This window comes from Corvus moneduloides, chromosome 15, assembly GCF_009650955.1.
Source record: "Corvus moneduloides isolate bCorMon1 chromosome 15, bCorMon1.pri, whole genome shotgun sequence".
In the NCBI taxonomy this organism is placed as follows: Eukaryota; Metazoa; Chordata; class Aves; order Passeriformes; family Corvidae; genus Corvus; species Corvus moneduloides.
The window spans coordinates 7,771,925-7,796,925 of NC_045490.1; the positions used below are offsets into that span (position 1 = coordinate 7,771,925).

The 25,001-nt window shown below is 45.4% G+C and overlaps 1 protein-coding gene and 1 long non-coding RNA gene across 8 annotated transcripts in view; both read left to right on the forward strand.

Moving 5' to 3' along the window:
- The first annotated feature begins 1,384 nt into the window (after positions 1 to 1,384).
- On the forward strand, positions 1,385 to 6,945 carry LOC116451720. Its single transcript, XR_004243309.1, has 2 exons — positions 1,385 to 1,677; positions 3,637 to 6,945. It is a non-coding gene; the product is annotated as an uncharacterized LOC116451720 (long non-coding RNA).
- Positions 6,946 to 17,823: 10,878 nt separating this feature from the next.
- The window catches only part of RASGEF1C (RasGEF domain family member 1C), a 78,775-nt gene continuing 71,597 nt past the window's right edge, over positions 17,824 to 25,001 (forward strand). For 2 of the 7 annotated variants that reach the window (XM_032124713.1, XM_032124711.1), the window contains exon 1: positions 20,424 to 20,637. Coding sequence is in view for 1 of the 7 variants with exons in the window: in XM_032124710.1 (XP_031980601.1) it covers positions 18,093 to 18,128 (36 nt within the window). In the remaining 6 variants the exon portion in view is untranslated. Of the gene's footprint in view, positions 18,129 to 20,423; positions 20,638 to 22,630; positions 22,787 to 25,001 lie in introns of those variants that run through there. The other 5 variants (XM_032124715.1, XM_032124712.1, XM_032124710.1 and 2 more) reach the window with 5 other exon arrangements.

A 25,001-nucleotide genomic window follows, 5' to 3' on the forward strand; every position in this document is an offset into this window, starting at 1 on the left:
CAGGATCAGAAATAACCTTCCCACATAATCAAACACATCCTGCAACTCCTTCAGCTGGCTGTTCTGGGAGGCAACAGGTTGCAACAGGAGGGGAGATGGCTGCTGCACCCTCCCATGATTTTCTGGTGACATGGGAAACCATGAGCAAAGAGCCACCATTGTGACAAAGCCTTAATCAAGGAAAAGCCTGGGCTCTGTATTGTCACTCACCTGGAGTTTGAATCAAACAGCATAAAAGGCAATAGGGAATGATCAAAGGGTGAATACTAATGATAAGAACATTACATGAATTCATGGAATATCTACCATGCCCTACCCACAGCACACCTGTGGAGTGGCAGTGATCAATTTTCTTCAAGCTGGCAAGGGAGAAATAAGAACTGTCGAAGCAGTACACACTTTGCCCTCTCTATTCTTTTAAAATATGGAGTGAATTAAACTGACAGGGATCGTTTTGCTTTGATTGGTTTTTAGATAAAAACACTTTCCATCCAAGCTTACACAGTGTAGGTGTTACAATGGCCAGGGAAAACCTGGCATTTCATAGAGCATTTCAGGAGCTGCTAAAAATTGGAATCAGAAATAAGTTAGTAAGTTGCAAGTGGTGGGAGAGAGCTGGGGGCAGATGCTCCTCCAGTTCAAGCAGGGACTGGAGACCCAGGGCTGAGCTGAGCTGGAACCTCTGAGTCCGGGTGAATGCAAAGCAAGATGTGTTTTCTTTTCTTTATTGGAATCTTTCTTGTTTAAAGTAATTTATGGATTCAGAATCAGTCTCAAGTAACTTTCACTGACCTGTGAACTGGGGTTTTTCAGGAAGTGCCATGTTCCTAACCTCAGTGGACAGAGGGATGATGAACATCCTGATTCCCTTGGGTGTGCCATGGAGTGGGGCACAGTGTTTGCTTTTGTTTCTGACTCTTCCATGAGGAAAATCAGCCCTATTGCTGGCTGGGCTTCCATGTGCCTGTTGAGAAAAAATTACTTAAATCTGGAAGGTATCCCATGCAAGAATATAGAGATATGCTATCCTAGGTGGGCTGATCAAAGCCTCTGGAAGGGCTGCATTCTCCATCAATTACAGACAAATTCACAATATTTCAAAGGTACAGTTGTCCAAACAAGCTGAGAGCCTTATGTGGAGTGTTTCTGATCTGTTACATACGTTGGCTATGACTGTCATAATATCGTCTTAAAATCTACAAACAAATCTTGTGTTGTGTCTTTCATTTCCAGGAAACACCTTTAATTTAAATAGAAAAAGTCTGAGTAATTAAAGCAAGCAAAATGCTGTAGCGAGGAATGTGCCATCCAGCTGTGATTGTGCTAAGTACCGATGTTTCCTTTCTCTCTTCCCCAGAAATTAAAGGAGTTATAGACTCATTTCAACTCTGTTCCAGTTCCCAAAGCTTGCCTTGCCCATTTCCCACCGTCGCTGCTCTGGCTGGAGGCGTTCAGCTGTGTGTTTATAGAGAGGGAAGGGTTCAGCTGCCTGGGCTGGATCCACAGACAACAGCTTGGGAGCACCTGAACCAGCCTGGCCCCAGCACAACACCCGAGTGAGCGGAGCTGTGCCAGCCTGTCTGGGCTGAGCCTTCCGTGGGCACTGCTGTTCCTGCTGGAGCCTTCGCCATGGTTTTGCCCTTCTCAGCTCAACCAGTCAGCTCGTAGGACTGAGGGGTGAGTTCTCCCTTGGGGAAACTTCCCTGTCGTTTCTTTTGGAAAATAATAAAAATGAAACATGGAGATTTTCTTGGCAGTGTGGTGGATTTGGAAAAGACAGAAATGACTGCAGCAGTGCTCTGTTAAATGCTCACTGCCACAGGGGAAGAGATGTTGTGGCTGCTAAATTTGGGGTGGATTAAAACTCCCTCGTAGTGTAGGACAGAGTATTTTCATTTGGAGTTTGGAGTCCATCCAAAACAGAAATGTAGAAATAGAGAACAAGCTGTGATTCTGACAACTGCTCAATCCTGTCCTTCCATCCCTTCTCCCTGTACAAAAAAACAACACAAGTTTTGGTCTCAAGCCCTTGGTCTTGCTTTTCTTTTTGGCTGAGCACTCATTTCAGGTAAATGTTGCCACCAAGTTCTATTTCTTGAAAACCCAAAGGTCACAGATTCATTTTAGGAGATTGTTTTCTTCATTGCAGGCTTCAGGGTTTATATGAGGGGCCAGGATATACTTGATGGGTTTTTTAGTTACAAAAATACCTTAAATAATGTCTTTTACAGCCTCATAATCTTTATTTGTTGTTGGTCTTTTCTAATACCTTTCAGGATTTATTAGCTGTGTATATAGAAAACACCCTAAAATCTGATAAACTGTAATACTTTTACTCAGGCTGTTGAGTTGATTGCACCTTATGAGACTTGGTGACATCTTAAGTACTTCATTGAAGCTACAGCTATAAGATGATTATTGCTAGGTTATTTGCATTAAATATAACAGTAGCCACAAGGGTTTAAAACTGTTGCATACATTAGAAAGGGGATAAAATATATTGATTATGCTGGAATTTATTCACAGTTCTTTTAGACTGCACTATGCCCAGATGAACTGGGAAAATGCTGATCTTGCTGATAAGAAGCTGAGCTCCCATCAGTTCTTCACTAACAGAATCAGGCTCAGAAATAGCCTGAGATGTGGCAGTCAAAATACCACTTAAGCTGCTGCTGATGTCTCTCTTACCTAAGTGGAGTGTGGGCTCCAAATTCAAAGAAGTAGAGGGAAATATAGCACTGATTTCCTCAAACTGATTCCCAAATGACCAAGAAGTCATGGGGGATTGGGTGTTTCCCCCAGTAAATTTCATGGTTTGCTCTTTGAGATACGTTGTCCTGGCCCCATTCCCTGTAGAAGAGCTGTATGGATTGAATGCTCTAAAACCTTTAAGATCAGCAAAAAATTGACCAGCACGTATGTGAACTTGAGTCCTGTCACTAACTTTGAACAGGCAGTGTAAGATCTCAGGGATAAATGAGAAGGCTTAAGGGAAATGTGGTGCTTAAGAACTTTACTGCTTACATTCTGTAGCACCGATTTTGATTGATAACTCTCTAATACTGGAAACATCTTATCCAGATCAGAGGGAGCTCCTCACACGAGCTACACAGAGACCCCAGAGCTCACTCTAAGGGGCACAATCATAAAATAATTAGTGTGATTGTAAAAAGTAGGGTGGTAGAAATGGGAAAAGGGGCAAAGGTGTTAAAAATGCAGGTATGGATTCTTTTAGCTCTGTTTCAGTGAAGCTCAGCTGTGGTGCCTGCTGTCTGTTCAGAGGGTCAGTCTGGGTTGTTAACCTGGGACTTTGCATGGAGTTGCATCGGGGGTGCTGAAAATCATGATGTGGTACAGATGGAGCCACTCCTTTGTGTGCCATGACACAGTTTCCCTGGCCCAGAAGGACCATCCAAGGCTGAGAGGTCATTTGACTCCCAGGGATGCACAGACTGTAACTTTGCCATCTACAAGTGCTCTGTCACACTGAAAAATCAGCCCTGTGCCTGGCATGAGATCTGAATCCCCCCTTTGTACCAGCTGGGGCAATGCAAGGCTCAGGACTGTTCTAACTGGAGAGATCTGGGAAGGTGGCAATAGCAGTTGAAGCTTTATCAGTTTTTTTTACACTTGCAGGTAAAGGAATCGTAGACTCTGTGACCTTGAACTGAACATGACCACCCTCTTTACAGCCTCAGCATAAGCCTTATCAGGACCACGTGAAAAAAGCATTATCACCTTTTGGAACTGAGTGGGTTCAGGGCTGTGATCCTGAGGTGTCCTGCAAGCCAAATCCAGCTCTGCTTTCCCTGGCCACAGCCAGCCCAACTCCCGAGAGATTAATGAGCCAAATTCTGATCTCAGTTATATTTGTGGACTTGTCCCATATCCATCCTATATAAATCAGTCTTACCCTGTTCAGGAAAGCCAGCTGGGTTTTGGTCCCAATTAAGTCAACGGGAATGCTGCCATTGACTGCAGTGGGTTTGGGTTTCATTTGGGGTTGAGAGCTTTCAGTCTCATTTAACTGTTTCCTACTGGAAAAGGCAGTATTGTCCCAAAGCTGAAATAAATATTTGGCATCCTCTAAGCCAGGCAGCTCTCACGTAAAGGTGCATTGCATTTCCCATAAAAACTGCTTCAATATTTGATTGGCCAGGATTCTTTCCTTTCATGCTGAATCAAGGGCTCTAATAAGCATGATGACAAAATATGAGGAATTCTATGTAATTATGGCAACGGCACCACCTGCCTCTAATTAAGCTGCCAAAACATTTGGTCTAAAATGATGCAATGAATAAAAAAAAAAATTATATCCAATATTTTGGCAATGTAACAAGAAGCTGGCTTTCCTCACATAATTAGCTTTAACAAAGTGTTGTTAATCTGATTTTTGATTAATAGATTATTTAATCTTATAGCAGGCTGACAAGACTCTGATCTGCCTCTGGTTTAAGTTCTTGCCACCAAAAAGGCTAAGATTTGTAAGAGTTTTAAGAGATATACTTGTATAAGAAACATTAGATTTCCTTATTATTTTCATTGTTCTACATGAGAGCCCCAAAGGTTACATTCTCTGAATTCACTGAACTTTTAAGCCTTTCATTAAATTGGAAGCCAGAGGAAAAGCTTTTTTTTCCCCTCTTCCTAATTCCTTGTACAGAGAAGTCACTGGTATGACTAATTGGGGGGAGGAGGGGTGCCCAGAAACCTGACAAGCTCTGCACATTTTAGAGTTGCTGGTCGGCTGGCAGAAAGTATCAGCTTTGTGGACTGCTGTGATGCCCTGGGGTGTTTGGTGGCTAATGGTCTCCCCCTAGAAGTGCTTCTCCGGTTGGATTTAGTGACAATGAGGAGGGGAATATAATGTGTAACAACAGCAAAGCAGCCCAACCGCTTTTCCAGGACTTGTGTGGCCATTTGGGTTTCAGAGCTGTTAATGTAACCTGGCATGTTAAATCAGACATGATCAACACTGTAAAAGAGCCAAGCATACCAACAGTACAGATGGGTGGCAGATAATGAAAGCAGCCATGGCTGAGCAGTGTAAAACTGCTGATCAAACCACGTTAATATGTGGGTCTTATAATTCTGAAAATCAGCATTTGAATACACCAGGATGCAAACAGGTAACTGTGTATTCACTGTAGGTGCCATCTATTAAAAACATATTTTAGCAGCTTGCTTGTGTCTTGCCCTGGGTGCCTTAAATGCATGATTTTTCCAGTGCCTTGTGCTCCCTGTAACAATTGGTGACTCCATGAAGTGGGTGTAAATAGTTTCTGCCAGCCACAGTTTGATGTCTGTTGTCTCACCCTGTTGAGTTTCTTTCCCATAGCAGTGTCTGGGCTGGATTATTTACTCCCACTCCAGCTGCAAAGTCTTGATGGGCTTTAAAATTCAGAGGAGTTTCAAGAAAGTCTGAGAACTTGACAGTTCTGGGCTATTTGTAAAGACAACTGTTAATTCAAAAGATTTGTTTCAATTTTCTCATCCTGAAGTAATGATAATGGCACTGTTCTTGTATCTGGTATATTGCTGGGCCAGTGCTGAGATTTCAGCATTTGAGAAAAGGTTTTCTGGTGCAGTTCCCTGCTCTGACAGCAGAGATTTGATGATATGAGTGATACTCCCTTTAGAGGTCAGACAGCCTTTATGTCTGTGTGCTCACATCCCCTTCAGAGCTGGGTGCAGAAGTCCATTTGTTATCTCCAGGCTGCCTTTGTGCCAGCAGTAGGTTGGTTTCATAGCAAACCTTAACAGATTTGCTAAATACAAACTGAGTTCAGGTGGTATCCTGACCCACAGGCATGAAGCCGCAGTGTGAAACCACCTCCAGATTCCACCTCCTGCCAGCATTGGAGATGTGGAGCATCCTCAGTGAATGCCTCCTGTACAGCTGCTGATAAGGGAGGACAATGAGGGCCAAAGGTCTCACTGAATGCTGATAGAGTGTGTGAACCAAAACCCCAACAGGGTGAGTGTCCCCCACGATCTGCTGAGGCAGCAGGAATTTGAGGTTACTCACTGTTCACTGGCACACCAGACAATTATAAAAGCCAGGATCTCCATTAATTCCCAAATCTTGCCTATAGACTGCCCTGCTCCTCCCAAACAACAGCAACAGCCCTTAGGTGACCACCTCACCTCTATTACATGTTGGACTGGCAGATTCAATGCTTATGGCTTTTTTTTTTTCCCCCTCCACTCTCTATCTTATTTATCAAATAAGTGTTCAGATGCAGATTTGGGAATACCCTGTGTTTACTTTTAAATGCACTTGGTAACATTTGTTTTCTTAAAAGCCTATCCAAGGACTGAACAAATGGGCTCCTGAGCCAGTCTACAGAAGGAGGTGGCTAGGGTCAGTTTAATATTTGCCATGAAAAAATACACACTGCTGAGTAAATACAGAGAGGAATTATATGTTATTTGACTAGCTGCTAATTACGGTGAGCTCTTCCTGACTGTGCTTCCTTTTTAAAAGATGAAAGTCAGATCCCTCAAAATTCTTATATTTAGTTCCTTTGGAAAAAACGGTCTGGTAAATAAAACAAGTATTACTTCTCTAGTTTGTATCATGCTTCTTTTGCATGCTAATCCGAAGTTCCCCTGAGATAATTTGACAAGAAGGCCATTAATGCAAATTTAAGCATGACCTAGAAAGGACTTATTTTTCATGTACCACATTGATTCTCTGCTATTGTTATTTGTTCTTCTTTGTTTTAAAGTGCCTGGTGGTTTGGAGTTGCCTTTCCTTCTTTTTGTTTCCCTTTTTTTCTTATGATTTTAGTAGCACAATGTGGAAGAAATACATTTCAAATAAAATGCTTAAGTCAGATATGAAAGTGCTGCATGTAAAGAACAGAATTTATCTGGCAAACACTAGATACAGTTTGGGAAAACTGTTTTTGTAGGCAATTAATAAAAGTTGACTTTAATTTCTTTCATTTTACTGGAGAACTTGTGTGTAAATTTGCATTATAGATACCTGAGCTCTCCCAGCAGGTGTGGTCTCAAAGCCCTTCATTGCCCAACCCTGCCAATTGGCCAGCAGAATGAAGTAAATGCTAACAAACCAAAACTATTGCAGATGTAAGGACTAAACATTCTCTTTTCTTCAATTGTTTGTTTCAGTAATTTCTAGGCATAACATAATTTTGGGGAACTCTAGCTCTGGCACTCATGTAAGTTATCTAATGCAGAAGAAAGCAAGGAATAGACCCAAACACTTGAGAATCTCAATGCTTCTGGATTTGCTTATACCTTGTAAGGAATAAAAAGGTCAGAGCTACCTGCTTCCCTTTAGCCCTTTACAGGTCACTTCAGGACTCTTGCTATTTTTATAATAGAATATATATGGAAATAAAGTATGTAATGTTTCCCAAGGGATCTCAAAGCTCCGTGCCCTCTTCTTTCACTAAGTCCTTGAAAAATACACCATCGCTTATGGTCAGGAAAAGTAGATCTAGCTGGTTTCCAGATAAAATGTGGCTTGTTAGTCTGTCTCAGTCGGTGGGGCTTTCCTGCCTGGGACAGGTAGCGGCAGAAGGAGAACGTTTTCCTTCCCTATAGCTCCCAGCTGCGCTGGGAGGGCACTGCTGGTGCTGGCCCCGGGAGCGCGCACACAACTCGCTCCCGGGCTAGTTAATATTTTTGCTTTCCAGGTCGATACATCTGCTTAATATTCGGCTGGAGAGAATGCAAAACACTTCCTCGTGTGGCGCAACGGGGACAGCGCTCAGTCCTGAGGCGGAGGGAAGTTCAGTGCCTCGGGGTTACGGGGTAATTGAAGCGAAGGCTGGCGGAGGTGCAGCCCCGCTGGAGCCGGGGCCGAGCCGCCCCTGCCCTGCCCCGGGAGCGGAGCCAGGCAGCGACACCGCTGACACCGTGCCAGCTGCTGCTGCCGGAGAACGCATCCAGTGTCCAGCCCGCTTGACCCCCTGTCTGAGTAACTTGTTTTGCCATTTGTCACTGCCAAATGTTTCTTTATTCTGCCTCAGTCACTTGGTGTGCCACTCATTTGACTCCCTGCATAATTAACTTTGCCAGCCAATTGACTCGCTGTGTAATTATCTTTGCCAGTCACTTTGGTCTCTGCATATTAATCACGGTGTGTAATGGGCCTCGGGGCAGGCTGCAGCTCGGTGAGGCTGGCAGCAGGTGCTGGCCAGCCCTCGCACCCACCGGCGCTGCCTGGTGCAGGGAGAGAGCCCAAGGGCTGCCGGCACAGACGGGACCTGGCGGGGCTGGGACAGCTGCAGAGACATGCTGCCACTTGCTGCTTGTCTTCCCTGACCCGAATTTAACTCCGCTTCCCAGCAGTGCCCCCCTCCAGCCCTGCCCCTCCTCATTTCATTGCTCTCATTTCGTATCTCATCCGTCCGCCTTTGTTGGCGTCCCTGACACACTTCCCCATATGCTTTATCACACTCTGGTTGTGCAGCCTTAGCCCTTTGCTCCCCCAACAACCCGCAAGGCGTCCACAAATTCTTTGTTCAGCTTCAACTGGGGGGCCGTTTCGGCAGGATGCCTTGGAAAAATTATCTGACCTAGAGTGACAAGTGTGAAGAGCAGTTGTAGACAGTTTATACATCCTCCTCGGGGAAAATAAACCTGTTAGTGTGCTCCATATGCTACAAAGAAGTGGCTCTCGGCCACGAAGCTGAAACACTGGAGCCCTTCCTTGACTCTTTGTCTGCTTGTCTATTTGTCTTCAAAGCAGGAGCCCCTTACAGCAGACACTTCTTAAGTCCTGAGTACCAAATAGCTGCAGACTTTGTAAATAACGCAGATGAAAGTTTTGGATGTTGTGGGGAATAAATAACATCATGTCTAGATTAATCACAGGATAAGGTCCTTTGGAAAACTATCTTGCCTGCCTACCTTTCAGAGAGGGCTGTTTTTCTCTACTGGTACGTGGAGAAAAAAATCTCTCTAGTCTGTGCTTTGTTCTGCCCTTTCCGAACATCTTCAGTCTAGCCCCTGTATTGCGTGATTAAATTTTGTACAACTTCATTCCCTACTGGATATGCTTCCACTCTAAAAACACAATTCAGCATCAAAACCAAAGGCTTCCAATCTAATTTTCCCGGACAACGTTTTCTAGTTTGCCTGGACTGATAAAAATCCATTTCTAGGATTTTGGCCTCTCTGCGTCATTTTGTATTGACTGGTTATTTCATAGTCCAGTTATCCTCCTTGCTTAGAGGATCTATAACAAATTCTTGTAAGAGCTTTTTAAAATCCTCTCCCATTGCTCAGAGTTTTGCATCTCTATGTAAACAACAATGTTGCGCAGAGCTTATTTTTCTCAAGTGTCAAGGAAGTTAAACTCCCAAATGCATTTCTGAGATACAAAGGCACAGGCCCATACGGTGCAATCAAGAGTGGTGGTGTTATCTCACTGAATTTTAGTTGAGGTGGCTCCCCAACAGGAGCTTTCCAGCTGCTGGGTTAGTGTGGCTCCAACCTGAGGTGCTTCAGCCCCTCTGTCCAGCCCTGTGCAGCCTTGCTCAGAGGTTTCTGATGGGCCTGGACATGGTGCCCTGTGGGGTGAGTGATGTGAATGTTTTGCTCATGTCAAAGGGAGGAAAGTGTTCCCTCTCCTCCCAGCTTGTCTTTCAGTCTCCAGCCTTTACATTCCCTGACATGTTCCTTGGAGAGCCTGAATTATTGTTGGTAGTGGTTTTGTTTTGCAAGAGCAGAGTTCCTTGGCTGACTAATGCACAGACAAATCATCTGTCCTGCCTTGGTCTTCCCATAACTTCTGCATAACAAAAGGAAAAGGAGCGATCCCATCTCAGCTGTCCTGTGCTCCCATGCCTGTATTTCAGTCTGGGGCAAGATAAAGGAACTTTGTTGGGAAGAGATCTGAAGTTCACAATCTGGAGTCTTTCTTCTGAGGCTTAGCAGGTTTTTTTCTTTTTCAGAAGAAAAAATGAGTTCATGTGTGAAGTATGACTGCTGTTTATTACTATTTTTTTTCCTGGAGTGTCTCTCCTCTGCCTCTCCTGACAGCTTTGAGCTGCAATAAACCCACTCAGAACTGCACCAAGAGCCAGTTCTGACCGGTGCAGACAGTGAGGCTGCTGAAATTCAATTTCAGCACAGGAAGTGACATGACTGGAGCAAATTCCTCAGCTTGACATTTAAGAGCAAATATAACATCATTGGTGGTTTGACTGGGGCTGCTGTTGTTTTGGACGAGGCTTGGGTCAGTGGGAAACACAGTGACAGAGGGGACGAGCTAATGCAGCCTTGTTACCTGCTCAGGGACAATCTGGGGGACAAGGGCACAGCTTTGCATTTTCCCCAGGTCAGTCCCTGCCTTTACGGATACACAAACTCAAGGCTCCGTGCACAAGGAACTCCAGCAGAAAAGAAGAAAGAAACCCAGTCCTGGCACCGAGCTCTGGCTAAAGATTAACCTTGCTGACTAATTGAATGCTGGGTATGAAAAATCTTAAAACAAATAGACTAAAAACACAGGGCTGTATTTTTCCTCTCCACTGGCTGATGGAGGGCAGTGTTGCCACCTGTTTGGGCCAGCATTTTTAGATATTAAATAAACCTGGTCTCCTTCTGTGATACAGTACTGAGATGTTAATTCAGCTCTATTAAAAGTCTACAGCACAAAGTGAGCCAATAACAACTTTGAGTATGTCCTTAAAGCTATGTTTCACACCCACCCAGAACACAGAGATAACAGTGTTTACTATCACTTTGTAACTCTGGGTGACTAAATCAAAAAGTAATGAAATGCAGCTGCCTGCTGTGTTCCTCTTTTCTCTTTCATTTATTCATCTTTCTGTAAGAGAGCCCAGGGTCTGTGGTCCCCTCCTCTGGGAAAAGCAGGAGTAGGTTCCCCTCTGGGGAAAGCCTGGCTACTGCTGGGGAGATGTGGAGGCACAGAATGCTGCTCTTGAGGGATTTCAGCTGTGGTGACAGATTGGGCTTTGCTCAGGACTCTGAGTTTAGCCTCCTCACTGAACAATCCTGCCACCCTCCAAACTCAGTGCAAGATCTCTCTCTTTACCTGTATTGACAACAGATTGTCAGAGCGAGGGAGGAAAATGATACAACAGTAGAGGAAGGAAACAGGGATGCTGTTGGAAATCATTGGCCTTTTAAGACCTTTTTTAAGTCTTTCTATTATTGCAAAGATGAGCTTGTTATAAACTCCAGAATGGACAGACAGAGCCTGATGTGCAAGAGAATGGGCCTGAGACAGTTTTCTATTATCTGGGAGATTTCTGTCTTAATAGAAGCTTTCAGAGCCAGCATGAGAGTTGAGCTCTAAAATTATGCCCCCACAGGAACATAGTGTGTTCTGATGGAAAAAGCAAATAAATTGTGTTTTATGATATTGGACACACACAGTATTATTCTGCTGGTTCTCAAGTCACGCAGACTCCATCACAGACATCGAGCCTAAATGTCCTCTGTGGCAAAAATCAAAATAACTTTCTGTTCTCACTGAGAAAATACTCACATGAGGCACTGCCTAGTGAAGGTGGCTGCTGTGTTCATCTCGCAAAGCTCTTCAGAGAGTTTTCTTCTCTGCTGCTCAGCCCTTTCTATTCTTATGCACACATTTTTCTTCTAATTTTTCTTTTCACAGTGTCTACTTACTCAACCTGTAAGTGTGAAAATCAACATTTACACAATTTGAACCAGTTAAAACTAATTAAAGCAAACTGTCACTTTCCAGGCTGGGCTGAAATGGAGAACAGTCCGTGCCCCAATGCACACCCACCCTTTCAGTCCCCTGCCTGTCACACAGCAGGATAAAATGGTAACAAATCAGAATGTCAACTCAAATGAAGTTCTGCTACCACACTGCTACTCTGTCCTGTGGTTTCAGCCATCAGAACAGAACTCCCTCCACATTCAAACCTGTGGTTTATGAAATAGATTTTGCACTTCCAGTCTTGCCACTACTTTATTTACTTTACTACTTTCTTTACTTGCCACTTGTGGGTGATGCCTCCTTTGGGAATGCTGGCATAGCTTCCATTACTGGCTGCACTGTTTATCATAATTCCACATTATTTTATTTTCTGCCAATGGCAATCATATTATAGCAATGGATTATTTACCTCCTTTCAGCTTAAATATGATCTATATATTTCAGCCTGGCTTAATAGCTCTTACATTTACAGTGCATTTTTTGAAGATTTTAATCAGATGTATGTTCCAATAATTCCTACAACAATATGTATTTTTCTGCCAAAACCCAGAATTCAATAAAGAGGCTGTCTTCATGTTTTACAGGTTTTTAAAAGGAAAGAATCTCATGAACAATTTTTGGTGTTATACTTGCTTTTAATCTGCAATTAAGGGAATATAATTACTTTTCATCTTGTGTTCTGTTTGCTTTTTGCATTCCACTTCTGTGCTTGGAGTATGAATCATGTTTTATTTCATAGTTGGAAAGCAGGCATGGGTGTGCTGCTGATTCCATGTCTGGGCTGTATTTTTGGTAGAGACACTCAGCTGCTACAAATCAACAAAGGAGTCACTGAAGCCAAGTTGGTTTAGATGAGCAAAGGATGTAACCTTTGATCTTCTGCAAGAAAAAGCTCTTGACCCTACTCCTTTGAAAAATCTAATTTCAAACAAAAAGTACATGACTGTCAATCAAACACATACTATTCTCTGGGTGAGGGTTTGCCCTTGCAGGCTTTTTGCCTCCTCCTAGGAATGCAGTCGATAGAATTCAGATAAAAACCTGATAGCTGAGAAAGACCCTTCAGCAAAGTGTTTGTCCAGCAGTGTTAGAACTTGCCCCTGGATGATGAGTTAGATCCACCTTTGTCATTCCCTCATAGCTTTCATGCAATTAGGCAGCTGATTCCAGCACTCGTTGGAATTCACTGAGAATTTCCAGCCTGGATCTGCTCCTGCTACAATCAGTTTGACACTGTTGGAGCAGAGTGGGCCTGGGCCCATCTCTCCCAGGTTACCTGCCTATCTTCTGTTCCCCCTTCCAAACCTCAGGCTGTCACTGATGCAATAACTCTGTAGGCTCAGCCGAGCTTTCCCTTGAACCTGCTCTGTAATTAACTCTGCTTTAGGTTCTTATCTGTAGATTAACTTACTGCAGAAACATTCTGCATTTCCATAGCTTCCACGCCACATAGGAACTTGGCCACAGCCTTGGCATTACTCAATATGTCAGCTGAAGTCTTAGAAGTTTTCCAGACCTTTTAATCTTTACTCCTCACATAATATTGTTCCCTTCAAATAGATGTCATTCCACCCACAGACACTTTGCCTCGTGGGGCTCTTAATCAAGCTGGGTTGAGTAAAGACCCATTTCACACATGGAAGAAAACACAAGAAAGAGAAGGCCTCTAAATATAAACCTCCATTTAGGAGGACAATAAAGCCCATGCTTAAATCCATTCCTGTTGTAATTATTGGTGTTATGAGAGCTATAGAAACTACAGCCCTGTTTGTACTTGATGTTGTACGAATATATAATGAGGAGGAAGTGGTGTGCCCTGAAAGTCTGCCTGGCACTCTAAGGATGAAGGCAACAGGGAGATCCAAGCAACAGACGGGAGCACGGGAAAGTTGACAAAACCTTTATCTACAAAGAGATTCACTGGCCAAAACAAATTACCTGTTGAACAGCACTGTGATCTCTGTGGGTATTGTGGCATATCCTCAGCCCTACGCATGTATTTAAGGCTAATTGAAGAAATTGAAGTTCAGCATGTGCTTCAGTGCTCTGCTGTATCAGGGCCATAAAAAAGACTGTGTGATATCAGCGACATTCCTCAGCGGCTCCCAAATTGGGGACGTTGTGTCCAGCCAGGACAACTGAAGCCCCTTTCTGTGCTGTGATTTTCAACTCTGATTAAACCATCTCAATATACATTCCCAAGGCCACTGATGTAATAAATTCCCTCCAGAGAAAAAACTGCGCAAAGCAACGCTGCCAGGAAACGGGAGCCCTCACACTTAGTGCCTGTATTTATTGTAAATATCCTGACTGAAGTCTTTTGTGTGACAGTTTGAGAAGCAGCTTGTTGTTGTCACCCTCTTCAACTGCACCATTGTCCAAGTCTGAAAAGAAATTGGGATCTCATCTGTGGTGAAAAAAAATCCATCCTAGAAAAGGAGATGAAATACAGTAAAGACAAAAATAGCCTGAAAATGGGTTTTCAGTGGGAATGTAAGTTTCCTGGAGTTCCTGTCAAAATAATCTTCATCAACAAAGAGCTCTTAAATGCTACGGGATTTTCAGCTTTTTTTTTCTGTAATAGTAGATTCAACACATGAATGCTCATTCCCAAAAGTGGTGCTCTCCCTGACCGTCACAACATGACCCCCAGTTTGCTGCTGCAAACAAACTCAGCAGCTTGGCAGCCTTCTGTGCAAGGGGGCAGCTCACCTCACCCTTAGTCAGTTCCCAGAAGCAGCAAAATTGAAGGAGAGTTTTGCAACTGAGGTGGATAAAACCCTTGAGTGTTTGTGCTGGGCACTCCACCATGGTCATACCACAGGCTCGAGAGCTCTTCTGCTGGAATCAACAAGCCCCTTGTCTCAGTACTCCAAATGTGCAAGGCTCCTGCATGCATTAAAGCAGCTAAAATTTAGACAAAAGAAGCAGCCGGGTTTTTGGCATACTAATAGTATTAAATGTCATTATACCGTTAAACATCAAAGAAACCAAGCTTGGACCAGAGTTCTCCCCTGCTGAAACCAGTTAGTGACTGCAGGCTACGGCATCTGGGCAGGCCAGCACTAACCAGAGAGGTACATCTGCTGGCTGTGCCTGGCTGGGAGTCCTCAGCCACAGAATCAGCATCCACAGCTGCTTTCCAGCTACTGCTGAAACTTGTGGGCTTTCCCACAGCCCTGACCACTCGCCAGATCCTCGTTAAGGTGTCAGAGCTAAAGGCAAGGAATGTCAGGTAAAATGTGGGGCAAGGATAGGGCTTAGTCACCACGAAGTGCTCCAGACTTTGACCCTGGGGGCACGTGGGGACACTGCTCCAGGGATGGTAACTGCTGTGGTGGCTGTGGACAGCCACACCGCCCTGTGGCTGCCGACAGGCCTCACCTGGTAAAAATTATCACAATTAACAAAAGAGTACAGCTATTTACTAAAATAAAGAGGGGAATGTCTCAGTGAAACCACACAGCTCACTGGGTGTGCCTTTCTATTTATAATAAATCCCTCAGTGGAAGCATCATCAATCTGCCACCACAGGTACCTTTCTAATTAAAGTGAGAACATCCCACACACATTTCTCAGTGTCCAGTGTTCTTTCTTCACTTGCAGTGCTGGTTTTGACCTAGGAGCTCCTTGTGTGATTTGGTTGAGGGCTGCCTTGGAGTATGCTCCTTCCCCCTTCAGCCACCACAGCAGCAGAAACCAGGGATGCTGTGACAGGGACTTGCTGAAGCCAAACTTCTGATAGAGTTTTGGGCACTTCTGTCTTACTGGAATTCATTCCCCTATTGAGTCAATAAAATCTGGATGTTGAAGTTAGCACAGAGTGTAACATTGAGCCATGTGAGTGAGAATCAAGGTGTGTATCTTAACTGAGGAAACCACGCTGGTGACTGCCAGAGGACACATTTTCCTTTCACAAAAAAGTACGGAATGAATCAGCTGCTGATGAAGAAAATATACCCCTTTGCCACCTTTTTTCTTTCTATCTGAGTCGCATCTGCATGTCAAATGATGATAAGCGATAACCCTACCCTTCCTTCTGCAGCCTGCTGGCAACGGGGGAAATGTGGCTCAGTTGTCTAGAGAGACAGAAGTGATGAAGATGTAGAACATCTGAAGTCCAGAGACGTTTCTCTGGATTCCTTCCATGGTGTTTTACAGATTCTACCACCATCCTCCCTCGCCTGTGGGAGAAGGTTATGATGTGACAGGGAACGATGTTGTCACACAGCTGGGCAAAGCTGCACCTTCATGTGCTACTACCAAAAAGTTCTTTTGTAGGAAGGCAGAAATAAGGAGAGATTGGGAAACCAATTCAAAAGTATTCTGGGATTTTTGTGGTTTTGTGATGTTTCTTCATTCTCCCAGGTGTCTCATTAAAAATGAATTAAAATGAGACAATTAGCTGCTACAGAGAATTTACAATGCTGCTGCATCAAAGTACTTTGGAGTACTCACTAAATAAGAGCTAAGTAATTGGTACCTATCTCTACTGCCTGTCATAAAAACAATGGACATGGCCAGAGTCCTGGAGAGATGTGGTCTTTATTGAAGAAAGAAAATGAAGGCTTAAAAACACTAATTATAAACAACATATATAAATTAATATGATTAGCAGTAGCTTGACTGGCTTTTTCTTTTATCTTTTTTTTTCCCCTGCTTCCTTCCACACATTTTTGTTCTGGCTGGCTGTAGAATGAGTTTCCTGGTGAACAAATAAGGAAAGGCAGAAATAATATCACTTTCACAAAACTAAGGTCGAAATGCCCTTGTGCTTCTTAAAAATGGAGGCATGTCAGCTGAAACCACTGCCTGACTGGCCGCAGGACAGTTGCAGTCTGTCCCCCTCCCACCTTGCTGCTTCTCCTGTTAGTTCTTGAGCAGAATTCAGGTCTTGACTACTATCAGGACCAAAATTAAAGGCCAACATTTCCCATGTCAAACGTACTGTGAGTGCACCAGCAGTCCCCCTGTGTGTGGGGCACACACAGCCTGGATGGGTCCCCCTCTGGCACAGGCATGTTTGATCCCTGCAGGCAGAGCCACCAGCCTGGGCTGAGGGATCCTGCCAACCCTCTGCTGTGAGCCAGGATTTACTGCTTTTCCACATCTTCAGAATGGTATGGCTGCTTCTGCCTCCCCAGCTCTCTCCTCTGGAGGATTTCACCCCAGGAAAAGGAGGAAAGAAACAGAAAAAGCAGTGAGGCAGGGGAGTGGCAGGAGAGAATTTCTGATTAACTCGTTTTTACAGGCTCCATTTTTACTTGAGAGTATACCAATTCCAGTTTTCATAACAATGCATTTTTCCTTTGACAAGTGCTTATTTCATTTCATATAGTTCTCTAAATAGTTATCACACTGCTAATGTTTCCAGCCAGAAATTATTCCCCAGTGTGTCAGATCCAGACCTTCCAGTAATTTGTGTATGTAAATTTAGATTATTATTATGTTCACATGTAATACTACAGGTAACAAAATGAAAGAGCAGGTACAAATTATCTGCATAAAAATCTGCATAAAATATTCACATAGGGAAACCCAATTTTTCTTGTTTGTAGAAATGTCTGAACATGTGAGATCTATTAATCAGTTGCACCCATACAGCTCATATTTATTGTGTGAGTCCTAACACCATCTTCCAATAGTTCATAAAATACGATCACTGCTAGGAGCTGAGCAGAATTCAGAACTGTATGATTATTTGGTTACTACTTTGGGTCTAAAATGTCTTTTTTTTTTTCCTCATTTGACAGCCAGCTCAACTATAGTGATCTGGGAGTTAGCAGCTGATGACTGTTCAGCACTGCAGGATGCTTAATGCAATTAGCAAAGTTAATAAAATGTTGGACAGGTGCCTTATACCAGGGGGGAAAAGGCGTTGTTCTTATTTGTTCAGGATCAAACAGTTATGTTGCCTTGTTTCTTTTAAGAAAGCATTTATTCTAAAAATGGGATGAAATAAAGAACAGAATCAATGATTGATTTGTTACCAGTTGAATTTTACAGTAAGTTTCCCTGTTTTCTGCTTCCAGGAAAATACAAGTACAATGCTTTCAGGAAACAACACCTACCTATTTGCAGAGGGGCACAGAAACAAAAAGTACACTGAAAAGGGCAAAGCCTGGAGAAGATTGCCCTGGAATATCTGAGGAACAAGTTCGAGCCAGCTCTGAACCATCTACCTTTAATAATGGGTGGAGGACAGGAAATATAAGAGAGGTCAGAGAGGAGTGAGTTCTCTGCTCCTCCTCTCTTTGACGGAGTTTATCCTTGGAAATCACACTCTTATCAGCGTAACACCTGGAAAGAGGGCAGAGAAACTCAGTCAATGAGAGAGAGCTGAAAAGTACCTCTCTGTAGAACTGGGGGGAGCAGAAGGCTCCTGCTGAGAAGTCAGCCCATGAAGCATAAGAAAATCAAGGATGTTGCCAATAAGGTAAGTGTGAGAGTCTGCTTGTAACCTCACTGGAGAGCTCACAAGCTGGAGAACTCCCCCATTTAAGTTCTGCTGCATCTGCCCTTGAGGGAAAACTAAACTAGGGTTAGTTAAACTAGGTAGTTCTCTGAAGTAATTTCTGTGTTGGTTTTAATGGAAGATTGGGAAGTCTAAGTAAGAGCCTGTAATTATGATGGGCTGGTTTTTTAAATTAAAAAAATTAATATTTAAAGAAAAGAGCTTGAAAGGGAAATTGCAGAGTCAGTCTGTCAGGTTGCTTGTCCTCTGTTTCGAGTCATGTTGTTCCAGGTTGTATTGCTTTTGTGCTTCCCTCACCTCTTCTATATTTACATCCTTCTAAGAAAAGATTCTATTATGGCTGAAGTGAAACCAGAGGAAAAGATAGTCTCAGTTTCTTTATTCCCATCCTGCCTCCTAAGACACCCCCTGCAGAGGCGTCTGCTCTCAAGGAATGCACACAGCTGCCTTTGGCACTCCACTTTCCCCATGCCTTCACCTCTGGGGATCAGAACTGAATCAACAACAAAAAGCAGACATGAAAAAGAGTGGCTGGAAGACATAGTATCACTTATATCTATGTAATTGTGTTGGATTCTCTGTCTTCTGAGCAGCCATGGGGGTATTAGAGGGTGAACAAAACCTCAGAGGTCCGGCTGAAGGCAAACCAAGGATGCTCCAGGCCCTGCCCACCTTGTGAAATCCTCTGTCTGCTTTGGTCCCTCAGAAATCTGCAGAGCACAGGTGTGATAACAAGGAGCATTTTACTGTTCCTGCTGAGGCACAGGCAGAGCTCCTTGTGCTGGGACCAGGATTAATGCTGATGTAGCTCCAGTCTCTGGGCGGAGCCACATCTTTTACCCTTTCCATAGGTACAAAATGGTTCTCAGTTCACAGGTGTCATCTTGGTACCACTGGTAAATATAAAATGGGAGCGTGACTATCTTTGTGGGCTTGGGCTGAGAAGCTGGTAATCGATTTGGAAGAACTGTAGTCGCTTGCCTTCACTTAAATTGGTAAGAGCTGGTGGTTAAGACCCTGGACTGGGCAAGAGGAGTGGTCAGGACAAGCTCTCTTTTGGGCATGGGGGAGATGACTTCCAACCTGCACTCTGTGTTAACAAGGAGGACTGCCCATCCCCCTTAGACACTTATTTATGAGAGAGGTACAGATGCATCAGCTCTCTGCGACTCCCCTCTGCAACCCTGGGCTAAAAGAATTCCCTAATCCTGCTTATCTGAAGTAGTTACACACCTCATAGTGTCCAGGTGTCAGCAGGAATCGCATGGCTGGGTTTCAGCTTTGAGTCATCGGGTGAAAGCAGTGTGGTCTAGGGCCTGTAGTGACTAGAAATCATTACCTTGTGTTGGCTGCTTGTCCTCTGCAAGATGAATTTGTGGGCTTGATCCATTTTCCCCGCATAGATGCATAAAACACCCACACATCTGGCTTGTATTAGCGTGTCCTCATTGGCAATTTCCCTAAAGACAAGCCAAGCTGGGGAGAACTGGAGTGTTTTAACCATCTGCAGCTCACCTGGCCCGTTGAGAGCACAGGTACAGCCAGGGAGCTACACAGGAGGTGCTGGTCCTGCTCAGCCGGCCAGGGCATCCTCTGCTGCTGTGCTCCTGTTCAATAACAAGGTCCTTCCCCAACGTGTGCAATAACCTTTCAGTCCTTACAACCACGGTGTTTCATCCTCCCTGCTACGGGCAGCCCAGTTAGAAAGCAAGCCCATGCTCTCTAAGGACATGCACTTTAAGAATCAAGTCAATAAGCGTTGCCCCTCATCTTCACCTGCTGTGAGCCAAAAGCTTCTACTGAAGTCGCAGGTCTCTGAACGCGGCTTTTCGGGAGCAGGGCCCCGGCCATGCGGGGTCCCCAGGGCAGTGCCCGGGCGCGGCGTCGGGGGCGGCCCCGGCTCTGCGGTGCCGGCGGGGGCAGCGCACGGCAGCCGCGCGGGGGGATTCGATCAGCGCGGCTGCCAAAGCCAATTATCGGGGAGAGGACGATATAATTATATTAGGGAACATCTGTACTTCATTAAAAGCCCTCGCGGGGCGGATTCGCGCCCGGCCACGTTACGCACAGGCGCTTCCAGCCGCTCCTCGCCCCTCGCTCCGGCAGCTGCGCCGCCCCGGGGCCGCGCCCGGCTCCGGCTCCGCGCCGCCCCCCGCCCCGAGCGGCTGCACCTGCCCCCGCGGCCGGCCCCCCCTGCGCCCGCCGGGAGCCCAGCCCATCCCATCCCATCCTAACCCATCCCATCCCGGCGCGGCGGGCAGGCGGCGCTCTGCGGCCAGGCTGCGCGGGGCTCCGGGGCGGTGCGCTCTGCTCTTCCTCCTCCTCCTCGTCCTCCTCGTCCTCCTCCTCCGCGGCGGCGGCGCCGGGCAGATGCGGCGGATCGTGGGGCGGCTGTGGCCCGCAGCGGGCTCCCGTCCCCCCGCCGCCCCCATGGACGGCAGCGGGGGCAGCAGCAGCCGCGCGTAGCTCGGTGAGTGCCGGTGCCGTCCCCTCCCCCGCGCCCTGCCCGCACCGCGCTGCCGCAGCCGCGGGTGCTGCTCCTCTCCTGCGCTGCTCCGTCTCCTTCTCTCCTCCGAAAAACCACCCCCGGCCCGGCGCCCCACGCGTGCTGGCGGCGCGGCCCCGGCTGGCGGCGGCGCCGGGGCTGGGCTGCGGGGACCGGCTCTGCCACCTGCTCCCTGCGGCGGCTCCGGCTCCCCTCGGGCTGCGGGAGCGCCGCCGCCGCCGGCTGCTCCCTCCCGCCGGGACGGGCTTTGGGGGAGCGCTCCCCGCTCGTGCCGCGCCAGCGTCCTGCCTTCCTCTCTATCGAGAGTCCCGGGCTGGCGTTGCAGCTGGGCTCCCGAACATTTGTTTCAGGGTAGGACTTTACCAATATCAATTTTGGAGTTATTTTGTTTCAGTTAAATTTGATTTAAATTGACTCAGCGGTTGTGAGACGCTGAGAGGAAAATGTCAGTTTGAGGATTGTTTTCTTTACCTTCCATTTAAAGATCTTTCTCTGTATATTCGGTAATGATTTATTTTTGTAAAATGATTTTGTTGTGCTTTATTAACTCCTGGAGTTTAACAGTCCTCCAAGACAGACAGGCTTGTTAGAGGCTGAAATAATCAGCTCCAAGGTGCAGCAGTGCCCTTGGTTGTAACAGGTGCAGCGTACATATTCTTATGAACAATGAAATGGTTTCAGCATTCAGGTTTATTTGTATGCTCTGCATTTCTGTGACTCTGAAAAAATTGTCATGCCGTGTTATGTCAAAGATGTGCTTACGGCGTGAGCGTGTCCACAGTACCCAATTACCAGGACAGTGGAGCAGCTGCACAGACCTCCTCAGTCCGTGGTGCCTTTAATGTCCAGGGTACTCCTGGGTGACATCGCATAGCGTTGGGTGTTTTGGTGGCTGTTTGAGGACCCACAATGGTCACTGCTCCCTCTGGCACAGCATTAAACACTGGGAGATGACGAGGAAAAAGAGAAGTGCAGAGGAACCATTTATGCTTTGATTGTGTTCTCTAGGCTTTATGGTCCCTGTCCATGTGTTGAGTAGGGTGGTGATGGCACATCATATGGTGTTACTGAAACTTAAAATACTGACATTTGTATTCCACGGGAGAAATTTCCTGGGCAGGTATTTTCCAGATAAAAAGACTGTCATTGTTTTAGTAGCTTCTTGGGCTCCTTATTTAATGCAAGCATCCAGAGTGATACCACAGTTGGGAATTGGCTTAATGGGAGTTATTCAGGAGTTAGAGCTGTAGATCAGAAGGAAATTAGACTGGAATTTAATTATTGTTCTCAAGCCAATGTAGCTGAAAAGGTGTATTCCAGCAGTCCTTGCCCAGGTTCAGCTCTTGCTGTGGGATACCTGTGCTCTATGGTGCACCCAGTGGCACCTCGTGCCTCGAGGTGTGTCTGCCCTCCTGAGCACTGAAAGATGCCCCTTGCTGGTCCTCTGTTTCCCAGGACTCTTTTAATCTCACTGTTTTGTTAGGGATGGGAGAAGGAGTGGACTACTGCCTTGGTGGGATGGGGGAGGATGACTGGGTAAAGGAGTGAGGATGGGGGGTGCATTTCTTTGTTACACTCTGGCTCTTTATGTACTTCAGCGAAGAAGTAGTAGAGCAAAGGAAGAGTCAAGGCACTAGCCAGGGGAAAGTGCCTGGTAATAAAGTCCTGGGTGATATTAATGGAGGCACTGAACAAAGCAAAGGCACCAGAGATGTCTAAGAGGTCTGAGCTTACTGTAAGAGATGCCCTACACTGCACAGGCTTGGAGTTACTGCCTTGTAGCTTACCCTATCATAGGAGACAGTGCTTCTTCCTCCAGGAAACTGGTGAGAAAGAAAGTCATGGAGGTGTCCTCTGGTGCTTTCGGCCCTCTCCAGAGAGTTTCCTCAGTGGTGGGGTGGTCTGCCAGGTTATGCTGATAAGCTGCAACAGCAGTGAACTTTGTGTTGTTTTGTAGTGTCTACAAACCTTGGGACAGCAAAGTGTCTTGCAGAGGAGGTGGAGAAATATAACCAGGATTCCTTGTGATGTCTTAACTTCCCTTGGACTTCTTACAGCCTCACCCAGCAATGTAATTCCATCCCTCGTGCTTCTTGGTTTACAGCAGGTGAAGGTAGGGATATGTTCTGCCTCCTTTGAGTCAGGGCATTTTGTGTAGTTCTAATTCAGCCAAACAAGGAAGATAAACACCTTGTTAATCCTTTGTAAGGTGTGACTAGTACAGCTCCCTCTGGTTTAGTATTTGCTGTGTACTGGTAAAATACAACACGCTTCTCAAAAAGCCATTACTTAAGAAAATGGTTCTTTCATACCATCAAGTAAATGTCATCTAACGATGTTTAATTGAAAATATTTATAGCATTTTTTAAATCAAATTTGAGGTCAGTAATCTTAAAGGATTCTTTAAAAATCCTTAGAAATAATTAGCAGCCTTGTTTAACTTCTTGGACAATTTGTGCTGGTGAGAGAGGGATTTGTCCTTTTCACGTTGCTGTGAGTAAGCTGGATAATGTTTACAGGTCTGCAACAGCAATGAAGCTCTGCACAGCGGCCCTTTGGTTGCCTGAGGCTTTTCTTCCTATACATGCTTGTTTAACAGGGTTTTGAAAATCATCTCTGGAAGCCAGTTACATGTTTATGCTGCAGATGCTTGTCTGGCCAGGGCTGCATCCACGCTGCAGCTGTGGTTGTAGCTGGAAGTGCTCTGTTCTGCAGAAGTGTCTGTGACTGCGTGGAGCTCGCTGCATCCTAATGCTGCAGGTCCCTGCTCTTGCTCTGCTGAGCTCACCTGCACAGGAGGAGCTGTGTCCTCACTCCACAGACCTGATCCATCTGCAGGAAAGGGCTCAGGATGACCAGGGTCAAGGTGGGGTTGATGCAAGAGCAGAGACTCCTGGACACTCTGGCCAGCTGATTTAGCAGACGGGTAGCCTCAAGCCATTACTTAGCCCAGGAGTTTAGCAGGATGTAAATTGAGTTAGATGTTTCAGATAGTGAGGATGAGAGAGCAGCATGTGCTGAAAATGAACAAAGCTTTAAGGGGATCCATTGCCTTTTGCTCAGTATTGTTCCTTTCTGATGCAGAATTATGAGAAGATGCTTTCTAGGTGCTGCTGATGCCATATGGAATTTGTGAGGACTGGGTGGCAGTGCCTGTCCTCTGAGAAAGGCCTCTTCTCTCACAGTAGACAGTTAATAAACGAATGCATTCATTTGCAACTATAAATTCCTAGTCAGAAGTTCAAATCTGTGTGGTGAATTTCTTAATAAACTTCATTTATTCTGTTTTCTGATTTCCTTGCTCAAGGACTGCTCTGCCTGTGTAAGAATAGTAGGTCACATGCTCTGGGGTGCTTCTTTCAAATATCACCATGTTGGTTATTTTAGAAAGGTTTTGTCTAAGCAAACTCAGTCTGGACACTTTTCCCACCTGCAGGTTTCCTCAGGGATGCAGGAGCTTAGCAGGTGTATAGTAAAGGCTTTTCCTTTGCTGGCCAAATGTTTGCTCATGTCCTAAATATAACTTCTGGGAATTTGTGTTTGTTTTGGAGCTGGGGAACACTTTTCTCTTTTACTCTCTTTATAGATTCAGAGAATTTAAGCATATGATTAACATTAAACATGTGAATATTCTCTGTGGACTCCTTTTTTGGATCAAAGGCAGAGTGCTCAGTCTGTTGAGAGGATGGAGCCCACAACCACTAAATGCAGGGAGCTGATCTGCTGCTATGCTTGTCTAAAAGGAGTATATGATATGAGTGCTTTGGATTTGTGTCTGTCTGTGCCCCAAATCCCTCTGCTAACTACTGTCTTGATGTTCCTTATCTACAAAGTGCTTACAAGCGTTAACAAACCTTTTTGATGCTGCTGAGACATGTTGTTATCCCCCTTTTCCATAAGGGGATGCTGAGAGAGTTTGGTGATCTCCTGAGACCACTGTGGGTTCAAAGCTGGGCATTGAACCCGGGGCTTTGAATTCCCAGCCCGGTAAGGCAGCAGGAAGGGGAAGCAGCACAGCTCTCTGGCAGTGCTGGGTTTAACATTGTCTTTCACACTGTCAGAATGCTTCCCAGATTTTCATCCTGACAGAGAGGCTTCTCATATCATCTGCTGGATCAGGCTGCAATGCAAAATACAGCCTGTCTGCAAGAGTGAGCAGTGGCCTGTTAAGGGAAGGAATCTCAGAGCAAATTGTGTGTCCGTGCTGGCTCTCAGCCTTGCAGGGTGCTACAGGCAGAGCTGATGCGTCAAGATTCCTCTAATATGAACTTAGAGAAAAGGGAAATTTTCCATCTTCTTTAAGTACAGTGATTCTTGATTTCTTGCTG